This window comes from Cnephaeus nilssonii (genome assembly GCF_951640355.1).
Source record: "Cnephaeus nilssonii genome assembly, chromosome: 4".
NCBI classification, from domain to species: Eukaryota; Metazoa; Chordata; class Mammalia; order Chiroptera; family Vespertilionidae; genus Cnephaeus; species Cnephaeus nilssonii.
Genome location: NC_137075.1, coordinates 3,136,414 through 3,151,202, shown reverse-complemented (window position 1 = coordinate 3,151,202; position 14,789 = coordinate 3,136,414). Strand labels below are relative to the sequence as shown.

General features: G+C 51.7%; 1 protein-coding gene across 2 annotated transcripts; it reads left to right on the top strand.

The window, feature by feature from the left end:
• The first annotated feature begins 774 nt into the window (after positions 1 to 774).
• On the top strand, positions 775 to 14,535 carry CYP11A1 (cytochrome P450 family 11 subfamily A member 1). 2 transcript variants are annotated; one of them, XM_079768570.1, is made up of 9 exons: positions 775 to 1,095; positions 5,789 to 5,944; positions 7,476 to 7,675; positions 8,776 to 8,847; positions 9,619 to 9,776; positions 12,657 to 12,823; positions 13,087 to 13,165; positions 13,618 to 13,815; positions 14,222 to 14,535. In XM_079768570.1, exons 1-9 carry the CDS (start codon positions 827 to 829, stop codon positions 14,351 to 14,353), a joined length of 1,431 nt encoding a protein of 476 aa, XP_079624696.1. In that variant the 5' UTR covers positions 775 to 826; the 3' UTR covers positions 14,354 to 14,535. The 2 variants fall into 2 exon arrangements, with proteins under 2 accessions (XP_079624696.1, XP_079624695.1); XM_079768569.1 differs by having other exon boundaries at positions 8,644 to 8,847.
• The last annotated feature ends 254 nt before the right edge of the window (positions 14,536 to 14,789 follow it).

Here is a 14,789-nt window from a genome sequence, read left to right as displayed (position 1 = left end):
GTTATTAGTATCTTTAAAAATAATAATAGCAATACCTGCCAATTACAACATTTTCAGAAAATAGTATTTTTTTTTCTTTTTGCAAGCAGAGAAAGTAGAACTTTAAAAATCAGGGAACTATCTATAATCATAAAAGTGTAATATGTAAATTGACCGAATGGCTGAACAGTGGACCGATAATTCGGACAACCTTCCAGACGACCTTCTGTGAAGCCGGGGCTGCAGCCACTGTGGCTGCGACGGATCGAGGCAGCCAGCAGGCGCAGGGGCTGCGAAGGCCTACTCTTGTCCAAATTTCGTGCATCAGGCCTCTAATAGAAAAAGAATTTAAATAAAGCAAAATCAGGGAACTATACAAAACAGTTTATAATCATATATGGTGTATATATATATATATAGTGGGGGTCACAATAAGATGTATGCTGCCCCAAAGCTACAAGGTGCCTCCAGCCTCCTCCCAGGCCCTCATTCCTGTCCCCAAGCCCCAGCTGTGGGCAGGTCCGGTGGATGTCTGCAGGGGTCAGCAGGAGGCCCCACGGAGGCAAAGCGCACACCTGTGCCATCCCCAGGGCCTGCTGTGGCTGGCACTGCGGACAGGGACGGAGGGTCTTCTGGTGTTCGGAGAGCCTCTCTGGCTGCAGGAACCCAGGCTGAGCCTTGGTACCCCACTCTGGGAGGGGCCGAGCAGAGGAGGAGGGCAGTCCACTGCTTTGTCAGCTGCTCCCTTAACCTTGAGCTGGCGGATATAAGCTGGGCCCCAGGGCCAGAGTCTCTCGTCAGGCCCTGCTGCCGCAGGAGGAGGGGCAGGGGCAGTCGTGGGGACAGCATGCTGGTCCGGGGGCTTCCTTTGCGCTCCGTCCTGGTCAGAGGCTGCCAGCCCCTTCTGAGTGCCCCCCCGGAGGGGCCGGGGAAGCCCAGGGTGCCCACTGGAGAGGGAGCCAGAATCTCCACTCGCATGCCTCGTCCTTTCAGTGAGATCCCCTCCCCTGGTGACAACGGCTGGCTAAACCTGTACCATTTCTGGAGGGAGAAGGGCTCACAGAATTTCCACTATCACCAAGTCCAGAACTTCCAGAAGTATGGCCCCATCTACAGGTAAGCCTGGCAGAGGGCGGGCTGGAGGGACAGGCAGGGCGGGGGCCTGCACAGCCTTGCCGTGTCCCCCTTCCCAAATTGCTTGCCCATTGCCCTGTCACCTTCTGCCTTCGCTTCTTCGTGCCTGGGGACGGTGGTGGGAGAATGGATGAGGCTCCCAGACAGGGGGTTCCACTCCCAGACTCAACCCTTCCCAGGCCCTACCCTTCGGAACTCTGTGGGGTGGGGGGTGGTAGGAGAACAGCCTCGGTTAACTGGTTAACTGCCCCCTACATCCATTGTCCTCAGGACCCCTTGGAAGGTAAGTTTTCCACCCCATTGTCGAAGGGACTAACGCTCAGAGAGGTTAGGGTGTTTAGTCCCCCAGCTGGGTCCCTGTCCTGCTGGGCGCTGGCCTCGCCCCGCAGCCCTGTGCGTCTCTGGAGCCGCTGGTTTTGTCCCTTCCCCTTGGCCGGGCCAGGCCCCCTCCCCAAGCACCTGTCTTGCTTTCTACCTGGAGGAAGGGACTTTGGTCTTTTGGCCTCGGTACTGCCACTCCCAGGGGGTGGGGTGGGGGGAGCAGGTATCTGAGGGCTCCCCTGTGGCAGGCCTTGCTTGTTCTGGTTTAGCAGTTTCTAAGGCGGGTCACCTTTAGGCCAGCCCGGGTTCTTTTCTGGGAGCATCGCTGAGGAGGATGGAGGTGGTGGAGGTGATTGTTGGGGAGGGAGGGAACATCAGGGGGGACAATGCCTTTTATTTTGAGTGACAGGGAAAGAGCATCCGAGGGCATGTTGCTGGCTGGCTGGCTGGGGGTGGGAGGGCAGGCTTGTTTGTGCAGGGGTCCAGCTGCCCACGCCGCTGGGTCACTTCCCCCGCTCCCACACCCCATTCTGAAGTCTGCAGCGCCTTCCTCACAGCGGGCTGGAGGCCGGAAGGCCTAGGCTGAGTGCCAGGCTTGGGAGAAAGTTATTCCTGAGCCTCTCTCTCTCCTCGGCCCGGCAGTGCCTCCCCGAAACTCCCTTCAGGGAGATCCCTCTCTATCCCCTGCTTCCTGTGCCACAGAAGAACCCTTTACCAAGCCCCTTTCTGTTTTCTGAGTCACTTTTACCTGCGCCTTGAAGCATGTCCTTTAAATGGGCGTTACAATCCCCATTTCACTGTTGGGAAAACTGAGGCCCAGGGAGCAGAGTCTTGCCAAGGTCACAGAGCTCACCAGGGCAAAGCCAGAGCGGGAGCTGCCGCTGCCTGATGCCAGGCACTGTGCCACCTTGCTGTTCACACATACAGCTTAGGCACGGTGAACTTCTGAATAAACGTGAGGAATTTAAAATACAACTTTGGTAGATTCCTTCTTTTTGTTATTTTTAAAATTGAATTTATTGGGGTGACATTGCTTAATAAAATTATATAAGTTTCAGGGGTACAATTGTATTGTGTATTCACCACCCCAAGTCAAGTCTCCTTCCATCACCATTTATGCCCCCTTTACCCTCTCCTACCTCCCACCCCCCCATAGGTTTTTTCTTAATACAAAGGCTGTGCTAGTTCATATTTATAGAACAATTTGGAAAATATAAACAAGCACAAATGAAAAATTGAAATCAGATACAATCTCAATTTTGATAATATGTATGAACCATTAGAAATGTGAATGTTATATACACTGCTTGGTGTTGTCCCACAAAAATATGTCAAAGACTTCGCTCCTCTTTTCTCTTTTTAATGTAGTTTAGAAAGACAGCATTATAGTCCACAGTATGAATAAGCCATACTTTTTTAGTCAGTTCTTCGAGGTGGACTCTGGGAGTTTTGCTATTACACAGATGCCGTGATGAACCTCCTCATCCATTAGGCATCACTGTCCCCTGTCGGGTCATTGCCTTGGGCTAGATTCCCAGAAGCAGAATTGATAATAATACTAGCAGTTCAAGGACTTGGCTGAGCCAGGGTGGGACTATGGAGCTAGTGGTGTGAGGACAAACGGTAGTTGGAAAAACACTGAGGGGATTTTCTGGGAGACTTGGGAAGGTAGGCCCAGGGTATATAGGTCAGCAGTTAAAGCTGAATTCCTGAACCCCCCCTTCCCCGCCCCCCGCCCCGCCCGTCCTCCTCCCACTATTTTCATCACTGCAGGGAGGAAGCGGGGGAGGGAGGAGGTGGAAGGGAGGGAGAGAGAACTCAGCTTGTACCTGTACTAGTATGTATTTCTAATATTTTGCCTTAAATATATCTTGAATTAACTTTCTTATGCAAAAGGCAGATACCCCGCCCCCCCCCCCCCCACACACACAAAAGGCAGATGCACACACACCACACACACAAAAGACAGATGCAAGTGACAAGTGGAATTTTCTGTGGTTTTGAGAGAAGTTAACTTTAAAAGCAGGCAGGCAGGCAGGGCAGGGGTTCAGTGGGACACCAAGGCAGGTGGAACATAGGCAGGGCAGACACGCGGTTTGAGCAGCCTAATCACAGGAACCAACCAACCAGAAATAATAAAATGTTTCTGGACTCAAAGCGGGAGGCATGGGAATCCAGGCAGAGCCTGCAGCAACCAAGTTCAGGTCTGTTGCTGGCAAGAACAGTGAGGGAATCAATCAGGTGGTGACACAGGTGGGCATAGAGCAGGCTTGTAACACACACACACACACACACACACACACACACACACACGCACACACACACACACCTGGACTACAAGGCTACACGGGCAGCCCATTTTGGGCCCCCTTTCCCATGAGGGGAGTCAGAATCTGCTTGTAATAAATTGTCCACACTTCAGTTTAAATCTTCTGGTCCACGGAGCTCATTCATCTGCGTCGCAAGGCATGACCCCAGGGGAAAAAACCTCCGCTCACAGTTCTGGTTATTAATTTCCCCAAGCCCTTGTATTTTCTCTCTCTCCCTCCCTCCCTCCCTCCCTCCCTCCCTCCCTCCCTCCCTCCCTCCCTCCCTCCCTTCCTCCCTCCTTTCCTTCCTTCCTTCCTTCCTTCCTTCCTTCCTTCCTTCCTTCCTTCCTTCCTTCCTTCCTTCCTTCCTATTTTTTAATCCTTACTGAGGTTATATTTTTATTGATTTTAGAGAAGAAGGGAGAGAGAGAGAGAGACATTGATGTGAGAGAAACAACAGTTGTATTTTAAAAGAGACTGCTGGCAAAGTTCTTTGTGAGGTACATCTTGAGGATAAAAAAGGATTCTAGGGAAAGTAACCTCATTGATCATAGATTCCTAACTGGGCAGGTGTGGGTGGGTAGTCACATCCCAGACATTTTACTTCTTTAGTAAAAGGTTTATCTCTGCCTTAGCACGCCCTGCCCATTGTTCCTGTGCACCTAGGTTAGCACAGCTTCGAAATGCCTCTTTCCGACCCCTCCTCTAAAGCTGACCACTCTAGAGAGAACACATCAATCTTGTTAACTATCCTGTTATCCAATCCCTGCCTTGTCTTCTCCCACTTTCATATAATCTTCCTATGTTCCCTCCTTAATTTCAAATGCATAAAAGATACTGCAAAACTGTAGATCTCTGGGGCATTTCAGATCTTGCTTCCCTGTAAGTGTCCTCAGTTTGGGCCCACATAAAATCTTCTAAAATTCCCCACAGGTTTAGACATTTCTTATGTCAACAATCTGTACTTGGGTCAGTGTTTACTTTTATTTTATTTTTTAAATCCTCACCTGAGGATATTTTCCCATTGGTTTTAGAGAGAGTGGAAGAGAGAGGGAAAGACAGAAATATCGATGTGAGAGAAACACATTGATTGGTTGCTTCCTGCACGCACCCTGACCAGGGCCCAGGCCAGGGAGGAGCCTGCAACTAAGGTACGTGCCCTTGGCAGGAATTGAATCCAGGATCCTTCGGTTTGCAGGCCAGCGCTCTATTCACTGAGCCAAACCAGCTAGGGCTGTTTGTGTGTGTGTGTGTGTTTTTAAAATTTATATTGATTGTAGAGAGAGAGGAAGAGTGAGGAAGGGAGATGGAGAGAAACATCAATTTGTTCCACTTATTTATGCATTCATTGGTTGATTCTTGTATGTGCCCTGATGGGGAATCAAACCTGTAACCTTGGTGTGTTAGGATGATGTTCTAACCAACTGAGCTACCTGGCCAGGGCCAGTGTTGTTTTAATAGAGACAAAGTGCTTTGTCCGGCCTATGATTGACTAGCCCATGTGTGACCTATCTAGTAAGCTACGTGGAGTCATTCCAGTACAGGGTCACTTCAGTGGTGACACGAGGGTCCCATGTTTCTGAGCGATGCAGTGGGTGAGGGAGTGGGGAGGGTCTGAACACTCAGGAAGAATAAGCAGGGGATGGACTTGGGATGAGGACTTGCTGGTCCGTGGAAGGTGGGTGGGGGCGAGGCTGGTCCTGAGGACAGGCTGTGGCAGGACAGCAGCCGATGGATACTATGAGGAGCATAAACTGCCACTTAGAGAATGCCTAACAGGAGTCATATTCACAGACTTCATCTTATTCTTTAGCAGCCCTGTGAGAAAGGTACGTATTCATCTCCATTTTATAACAGAGGAAACTGAGACTCAGAGCGGGTGAGAGACAGCAAGAACCCCGTGGAAAGGGGACCCACTTCCAGCGCCCTCTGCTCTGCTCTCAGCCATGATGTGGTTACAGACGAGCCGAGTCCTGTCCTGGTTGCACGGGGTCTCCGAGGCTCTCCTCGATTCCTTACGCCACAGCCCTTCTCTTTCCCTCCAGGGAGAAGCTTGGCAACATGGAGTCCGTCTTTATCATTGACCCTGAAGATGTGGCCCTTCTCTTTAAATTTGAGGGTGCCACCCCAGAACGGTATTGCATCCCGCCCTGGGTTGCCTATCACCAGCATTACCAGAGACCCGTCGGGGTCCTGTTCAAGTGAGTCTGGGGACAGAAGCTGGGGAGAGGGGCTGGGGCCATGCTTGCTCTGTGCTGTCTGGCTGGGAACTCTAGGCACCTCCCTGTCGTCTTCCTGCCTCCATGAAACAGACGGTAATGACACTGAACTGCTGTGCCCGCCAGCAGGGAAATGGTCAGGCTGAAGAACTGAATGGGCAATTAAAGACCTTGCAAAGTTCTCATTTATTAGTTCATTCATTAAGTCCCATCTTATTGAGAACCTACTATGCGCCAGACTTTGCGCCAGGCTCTGGGCTTTTAGCAACATGTAAGGCAGGGTCCTGCCACTGTGAGTCCCTCACGGTCTAAGAGGGCAGTGAAACAGGACAAACCGGTGTATTTAGTGTAGTGGGTACCATTTCCCACCAAATTCCTCATCACAAACTTAAAATGTGACCCTATCAAACGTTGGTGAGGATATGGAGCAACTAGAACTCTCCCAGATTGCTAGTGGGATGAAACTGGTGCCAGCACTTTGAGATGATTGGCCATGACCTGCAACTGATACACACAACCCTGTGAGGCAGCAGTCCTGCTCTCAGGGACATGCTCTAAAGAACAGCCCTGAGGGGAAGGGAGCAGAATGTTGGCAACAGTGTCCTTCAGAAGCACAAAACCAGGAAACCACCTGAATGCCAAACGGGAGTATCAATTAGTGAGTGGTGGCATATGCCACTCATTATGAACAAACTCAGTGACCCCCAACAGTACAGATGATATTGAGACAGATAGAATTGCATCAAAAAAGCAAATCCCCCAAGGCATGACAAGAAAGCATGTTGTAGAATTATATGTAGAGCGGGTAAAACTACACACAAAAGCAAGAGAGTCAGGTTGGTGGTCCCCTTAGTTGGACACATAGACGTTACTGTGATGTCCCTTGTTTCCCTATTGGGTGGTGAGCTTATAAATCGTTCTTGTAAACAAACAAAGCCTCCGAGCTAGAAAGAGGGCTTTGCATGGATCTGCTTTCAAGAGTGGGCCATAAGCTGAGGCTTATCACTGACCCTATTCTGGGCATGTGACAGTCCCCACCAACGTGAATAAAGGGACACGCTAGGGTGCAGCGGAGAGGCTGATCAATTATGTCTGTGCGGGGGTCAGAGAGGATGACGTACAGGAGCCCTTAAATGGCCGGAGGTGAGCAACAGCCAGGGGGAAGGGGAAGTGACGGGAAAGGCATACTATAGCGGAGGCAAAGACGAGGCAAAGACGAGGGCACTGAAAGAGACATAAAAGCCTCCAAGACGCCCAGTTCCTAGCTCGCAGCAGCAGCAGCAGGGCCGGGGCTCAGGTTTTGTTTTCCTTCATTCACTTTCTTCCTGTCTCTTCCTTAAGGCCCAACAGAAACAGGGAGCTGAGGGTGTTGGGAGGAGTGAGGGCTGGCGGACAAGAGCGCTGGACTCTGAGCTGTGACTTGGCCTCCTGGGAGAGCCCAGGTAGGCCCCCCTGTGTGTGCCAAGCCTGGGGTTTGTGGCCATGAGGGCCCAAAGGGCCTGTGTTTCCGCAGGAAGTCAGGAGCCTGGAAGAAAGACCGACTGGCCCTGAACCAGGAGGTGATGACTCCAGATGCCATGAAAAACTTCATCCCCCTGCTGGACACGGTGTCCCAGGACTTCATCGGCATCCTGCACAGGCGCATCAAGCAGCAGGGCTCCGGAAAGTTCTCAGGGGACATCAGTGATGACCTGTTTCGCTTTGCTTTTGAGTGTAAGGGGGTGGGAGAACCCAGCATCCCACCTTGAGACCCAGCCAGCATAGACCCTGAAGAAGTGGTGGAATTGGTTTTTGGGATGGGCTACTGAACACATTTTCTGCCATTTTACCCAGGGGGTGCTGAACACTCTTATCTAGCATTCATACTATGAGGGCAAGGGTCTCCACAACGTAGGTCCCCATTGTCACTACCCTCTAAAAGACAGAGTATGGCTCAGCCCTGCATTCTGCAAATCTCTCTCTCTTGGGCCATAGACCTTTGAGGTCTGGGAGGGGAAGGGAGGATTGGGTGGTTAATCTGAATTGCGTATTCAAGAAGGTGTAGCAGCTATTCAGATGGGGTAAGGAGGTTGGGCAGTCTGGGCAGAGGGAACAGCCCATACAAAGGCCCTGTGGCATGATAGGAGTCATGTGATCACTGCAGGAGATCTGGGATGCCCAGACTTTGGTATAAAATCGGCATTCACATTCCTGACCCCACAGGTGGGAAAAACTCGGGGTTGTTGTGACTTCTTAAGTCTAGCCAGGGTGGGTCCTGTATGGCCGATTACTAGGGCTTTATGTCTTCTAGTCTTCCATCTGGCCTGTTTCAGGAAGTATTTCGCCAATTTGGTCAATTACAGCTAAGGAGTCTCTTCCCGGAGAAAAGCCCAGCGGTTGCTTGGGGTGCTGGTGGAAGGGTGGATGGAACTGTTTCATCCCAGCCTGGGCCCACTCCCAGCTCTGCTGAGACTGCTTCCCACTCAAGTGATCCCTTTTCAGGGTCTTCTGCTTGCTCCCCTGAGTGGTTGTCAGAAGGGCAGTTTTCCTCAGTCCTGAAATTTCAGCCCCAATCGCCTTAGGTTTCTGTTTCTTTACTGAAGGAGACTGAGTTTGGGTCAGGAGGTCCTATGTGTTGGCAGGAGTGGGCTGGTGGGGGTTCCTGGGAGCGGAGTCTCCTCAGCTTGTGCCTATCCCTGCAGCCATCACCAACGTCATATTTGGGGAACGTTTGGGGATGTTGGAGGAGATTGTGGACCCCGAGGCTCAGCGGTTCATTGATGCCGTTTACCAGATGTTCCAAACCAGTGTCCCCATGCTCATGCTTCCTCCAGGCCTGTTTCGTCTGTTCAGGACCAAGACATGGCGTGACCATGTGGCTGCATGGGATGTGATTTTCAGTAAAGGTGAGGATTCCTCTGGCTATGCCCTGGGCAACTCAGTCTGGGAGCCAGGAGAGCCTTGTCTACCTCAGGGGGTGGGAAACCCAGGCTTGGGTGGACACACACACACACACACACACACACACACACACAGCTGGAAGCCCCAAGTCTCGGCCTGCTTCTTTGCCCCAGTTATGTCAATGGACACTGACTTGCTATGTGGGCAGGGATGGGTATCAGGGAGGTTCTATAAGCCCTGGGATTGGTGAGTTGGAGGCCAGCTGTTGGGAATGATCAGATCTTTATGGAGAAAGAAGATCTAAGATGTCCATCATGTCCTTCTAAGGAGCCCATGATCACCAAGATAGGTTAAGGCTAGTGTTTTAGACCCGGCTACACTTGGGGACAGACTGGGACTTGGGTGAGAGAGATTAGTAAAGTAGGGAGGAGAAGGCTGATTGGAGTATGGTGATGACGCGAGACCTGGAGTCAAATCCCTTCTCTGTTCCTGACACCCATCTAACCCTGGGCAAGTCACTACCCTCTGTGGGCTTCTGTTTTCTTACCTGTAAAATGGTGATAATATCACTTACTCCATAGGACTATGGTCAAGAATTAAACAAAGAAACAGATAGGAAGGGCTTAGCAGATAGTATGTGCTCAGTAAAATGCAGCTAGAAAGTGCAGCACTTCAGAATCTCCAAGCCCTTGGCCCACCCCTCTCACCAAGGGTCCATCCCTTCACTTCTGCCTGTAGAGAGCCTCATTCTTTTCCCCCCTCCTGCCCACCCACAGCTGAAAAATACACCCAGAACTTCTACTTGGACTTGAGACAGAAAAGAGACTTCAGTAATTACCCGGGTGTCCTCTACCGCCTCCTGGGAAATAACAAGCTGCTCTTCGAGGACGTCAAGGCCAACGTTACAGAGATGTTGGCAGGGGGCGTGGACACGGTGAGGTGATCATAGGGGCATACCCTGTCCCTTCCTGTGCCCCTGTATCCCTTCTCCACCAGTTTGCATCATTCAAACCCCTACCCATGTGGGGTAGATCTCCTTCTCTTGACTTTATTTTCTAAATAATCATCTCCTAGGAGGCTGAGGTCAAGTCATCCCTTGAGGCTGATCCAACATTTTTTTTTAACCTATGAGAAGGCAGTAACTAGGCATAGGTGGTGAGCCCTTCAGTCACAGGTGGGGGACACAGCTCACTGGATTCAGAAAGGCAGGCAGGACCTCAGAAAAACTGGGAGCCAGTGGAATTAGCCCTGGGCTCTGCCTTCTAGGGTCCTTTTGTTGTCTTCCGTTCTCCCCCACATATTAGTTTGCTAGGGCTGCCACACAAAGACCACACACAGGACGGCTTAAACAACAGACTGGTACTGTTCTCACGGTTCCAGAACTACAAGTCCAAGATCAGTGCCAGCAGGGGTGGCTTCTTCTGAGGCTCCTCTTCTCCCTTATGTCTTCGCACAGTCATCCCTCTGTGTGTGTCAGTGTCCCGATCTCTTCTTATAAGGACACCGGTCCTATTAGATTAGGGTCCACCCCAGTGATCTCATTTTACCTTATTACCTCTTTAAACACCTTGCCTCCAAATATAGTCACGTTGTGAGGTATTGGGGGTTAGGGCTTCAACATATGAATTTGGGGGAACACAATTCATCCCATGACAAGGATGGCCACCATACCATAGTCATAAGGCTGGATGAGTAGGCCTGGATCGGGTACTGACAATGCTGAGAAGAGACCCTGCAGGATGGGGAGAGGGCCCCTTAGAGGAACTAAAATTCAACTTGTGTCTTGAAGGCTGTTGCCAGGAGGAGAGGGGGAAAATAACATTTTGGGACAAGAGAGAAGAAATATGTGTCAAGTCCCCTGGGTGAATACCTTTATTTCCTAGGTATCTTATTTACATCGTGCTCTAATGGAAGACTTTCAGTCCCTGTGACAGGCTGCAGATGGAGCCTTTGAGTTTATTTTATTTTTAAAAACACATCTATTTATTGATTTCAGAGAAGAAGGGAGAGGGAGAAATAGAAACATCAATGATGAGAAAGAGAACATTGATGAGCTGCCTCCTGCACACCTCCTACTGGGGATCAAGCCCGCAACCTGGGCATGTGCCCTTGACTAGAATCAAACCCGTGACCCTTTAGTCTGCAGGCTGACGCTCTATCCACTGAGCCAAACCGGCTAGGGCTGAGTTTATTTTAAATCTAGTTCTTGTAAGTTATGTAGAAGGGATCTCCAAAAAGTGCTTACCTGAACCAAAGCAGCTATTATTGTTAGGTAATGTTTATTGGGCATGCACTATATGGTAGGCAGAGCCTAAGCTTTTCATATGTATTAATTCATTTAGTGCTCACAAACTAAATTATGTGGTATATTACTATTATCCCCCTTTTCAGATGGGGAAACTGGGGCACAGAGAGGTTATCTTAGTTGACTACCTTAACAAACAAGTATTTCCTGAGTAGCCACCCTGTCCGGCTTTGGAAATAGTGAGACAAATACACAGATTTGATTTGAGCCTTAAAGGCCTACAGACTGACTTCCATGGTTGGGAAGGGAATTCTAGGAAGAGGAAACAGCCAGAGGAAGATTTCTGGGCTGCAGGAGCTGCGTGTAGCTCAGTGCAGCTAGAGTATTAGGTGCATGTTGGGGAGAGGTGATGGCGAGGCTGGGAGCAGCAGGCAGGTGTTGGGGGCTCTGAACTTGATCTGGGGATCTGGGCTTGATCTGGGGATCTGGGCTTGATCTGGGGGATCTGGGCTTGATCTGGGGGATCTGGGCTTGATCTGGGGATCTGGGCTTGATCTGGGGATCTGGGCTTGATCTGGGGGATCTGGGCTTGATCTGGGGGATCTGGGCTTGATCTGGGGATCTGGGCTTGATCTGGGGGATCTGGGCTTGATCTGGGGGATCTGGGCTTGATCTGGGGATCTGGGCTTGATCTGGGGGATCTGGGCTTGATCTGGGGATCTGGGCTTGATCTGGGGGATCTGGGCTTGATCTGGGGGATCTGGGCTTGATCTGGGGAGTCAGACAAGGATTTCCAACTGGGAAGTGACTGGATGGCATGCTTTCATGATTGCTCCTGCTGGAAGGAAGGAGAGTGTTCTGACTTTTTGGACAAAAATATGATTCTTGGTAAGATATGTGCAACAACCCACACCCTAACCACAGGGGGGAGGGCGGCACCAGCCTGGGGTCCCTGGGCCTGTGGGGCTTGATGAGGGTCACTCATACCTCCAGGGATGGGCTAACGGTCATGACGCTGACTAACAATGAGATTAGCAGGTTCATCTTAGTATAACCGTATGCTAATTGCAACACAGATAGGAACCAGGGTGTTGGTTCTGGCTTCATTATCTGAGCCTTCTTTCCCACTTCACTGCTATAGGCAAATGCTCAAGTTTGTGAAGTTCTACTGAGGAGACGGCTGCTTGTTTAACAGGCATTTCAACAGGAATGGCAGTTAGTCAGGGAGAACTGTTACAGAAGGGGCTGTGGCCTCTGAAGGGCTCCAGAGTCCTTTGGAAGAAGGCATTGGTTGTGTGGGTGCCTTCTACTGGCTGGGGAGCTGGTAGGCTCTGGTGACATGAGGGATGAGGGTAGGGACAAGTGGTACCCCAAACATTCCTGCCTGCGCTGGAGAAAGCCTCTGGCACATTTGCCTTTTGAATTGGACTTTGCTTTTGTAGGTGATGGTCTCTGGATACTGGGACAAGGGTGGGAAGACGTTCTTGGAAATAAAAATTTAGCACGAGCCCAGGTGCCTCAGGAGTGACAGGCCCTCCTGGTCTTCTGCACCCTGACCCTCCCTCCTAGACGTCCATGACATTACAGTGGCACTTGTACGAGATGGCACGCAGCCTGAGAGTGCAGGAGATGCTGCGGGAGGAGGTTCTGGCTGCCCGGCGCCAGGCTGGGGAAGACATGAGCAGGATGCTGCAGTTGGTCCCGCTTCTAAAAGCTAGCATCAAGGAGACACTGAGGCAAGCCCACACCCACCCATGCCTGCCTCCACCCCAATCCTGGCCAGGTTCAGCATGGTGCCTGGGGACTGGTGGAGATTGGTAGCAGGAAGTGAGAAGTCTGGGGAGACAGCTGGGAATGGGGAGGAGGGAAGAGAGTCCTGGTCTTGCCTCCAGATTCCCCAAGGGTGGTGCCACTGGGCCCGAGATGCATGCTGGGTGTGGGGCCTTGGGGCTTTGTCCTGGCCTCGGGGCGTTAGCTTCTGAATGCCTTCCTCTGGCAGACTCCACCCCATCTCTGTGACTCTGCAGAGATACCTCGCAAACGACTTGGTTCTTCAAGATTACATGATTCCTGCCAAGGTAGGTACAGCAGGGCTGCAGGACCTGCCCGTCAGACAGGAGGTTGGGGCTGACTGCATTGCCTACAGATGGGGGCTGCTGCCTGTGTTCCTGGAGCTGCTGGAGGGTCCTTGGCAGCAGCAAAGTTTGAAGGGCAAAGTGGTAGGCATAGTGGGTGATCCCTGGAAAGTTGCTGGAGCCCAGAGTTAGGGGGGCAACCCCATGGGGGCCTTCTGGTGCTGAGGAAAGGGCAGGACAATCCCTTGGGCCATCCCTAGCCTACTGGCTTCAGTCACACTCCTTTGATGGGTGAAGCTCAGGGAGAAGTGGGGTCTTGTTCAAGGTCACCCAGTGGCCAGTGTCTTCTGGACAGCCGGGCAGCTGGTCTGGGGAGCGGGAGTGGGGAAGCTGGGTTATGCTCCTGGCTGTGAGGAGGCGAGGCCTACTTAGGCCTCTGCTCACCTTGTCCCCAGACATTGGTGCAGGTGGCCGTCTATGCCATGGGTCAAGACGCCACCTTCTTCCTCAATCCGGGCAAATTTGACCCCACCCGATGGCTGGGTAAAAACAAGGACCTCATCCACTTCCGGAACCTGGGCTTTGGCTGGGGTATTCGACAGTGTGTGGGTCGCCGGATCGCCGAGCTTGAGATGACCCTCTTCCTTATCCATGTGAGTCTAGTCTGGGGACCTCTGGGCACCCTGGGCGGGCTTTGGCCTTAAGGAAAGCACCAACCCTCCTACTCCCATCTCTGTTCAGAGCCCTCCCCCACAATTCCCTGCTGCCTCCTCTTTCGGGCTAATATACTTGTCACCCATTGGTACCCCTGGCCACCTGTCCCCCTGGTGGTGATGGGATGGGGGCGGGGTGGGATAAGGTTCTTTAGAAACTAAAGCGAAAGCCTAAATCAAGGGGACACACCAGTGGTGTGTTCTCAGGTTCCGTAGGAGCTGGTGTGGACCCCTTAGAGCTCCCCAAATCCCGCTCAACAGGCACTGCCTACAGGTGAATGAGTCTGGCCCAGGGGAGATGGATCCTCCCCACTTGTCCACTGAGTCCATCACCCCTCTTTCTCAGATTCTGGAGAATTTCAGAGTTGAAATTCAGCATCTCAACGACGTGGGCACAACATTCAACCTCATCCTGATGCCCGACCAGCCCATCTTCTTCACATTCCGGCCCTTCACCCAGGACCTGCCCAAGGCTTGACTGAGGGAGTGGTGTGAAAGGAAGGCCCGAGGGGTGGGGCGGGGGCCCATGGAGGTGTCTGCATCCTCAGCTCCTGGTTCCCCACCCCTGCTCCTTTCTGCCCCAACTCAGTGGAGGCACTTCTCTTTCACCCACCGCTTCCCCTCTTCCCCCACCCCATGAAGGCAATAAAGGGCTGAACTGCGTGAAGTGTTTTCATTTCCATCTGGCCCCTAAGGTATCACTCCTGTGGAGATGCTCTCTGATGGATCAACAGTTGGATCTGAGCACAAATGGGCAGCTACACCTGAAGCCATTTCTGCTGGGATCCACCTACCTACAGCTCAGGAGCCAGCAGGATCAAGCCTCCTGCTTCCTGGGGCTGAGAGCAGATGGAGGGCTATTGCTACTGTGCCCAGGCCAGCAGGCAGAGGGACAGAGGACCTGATGGAGCTCT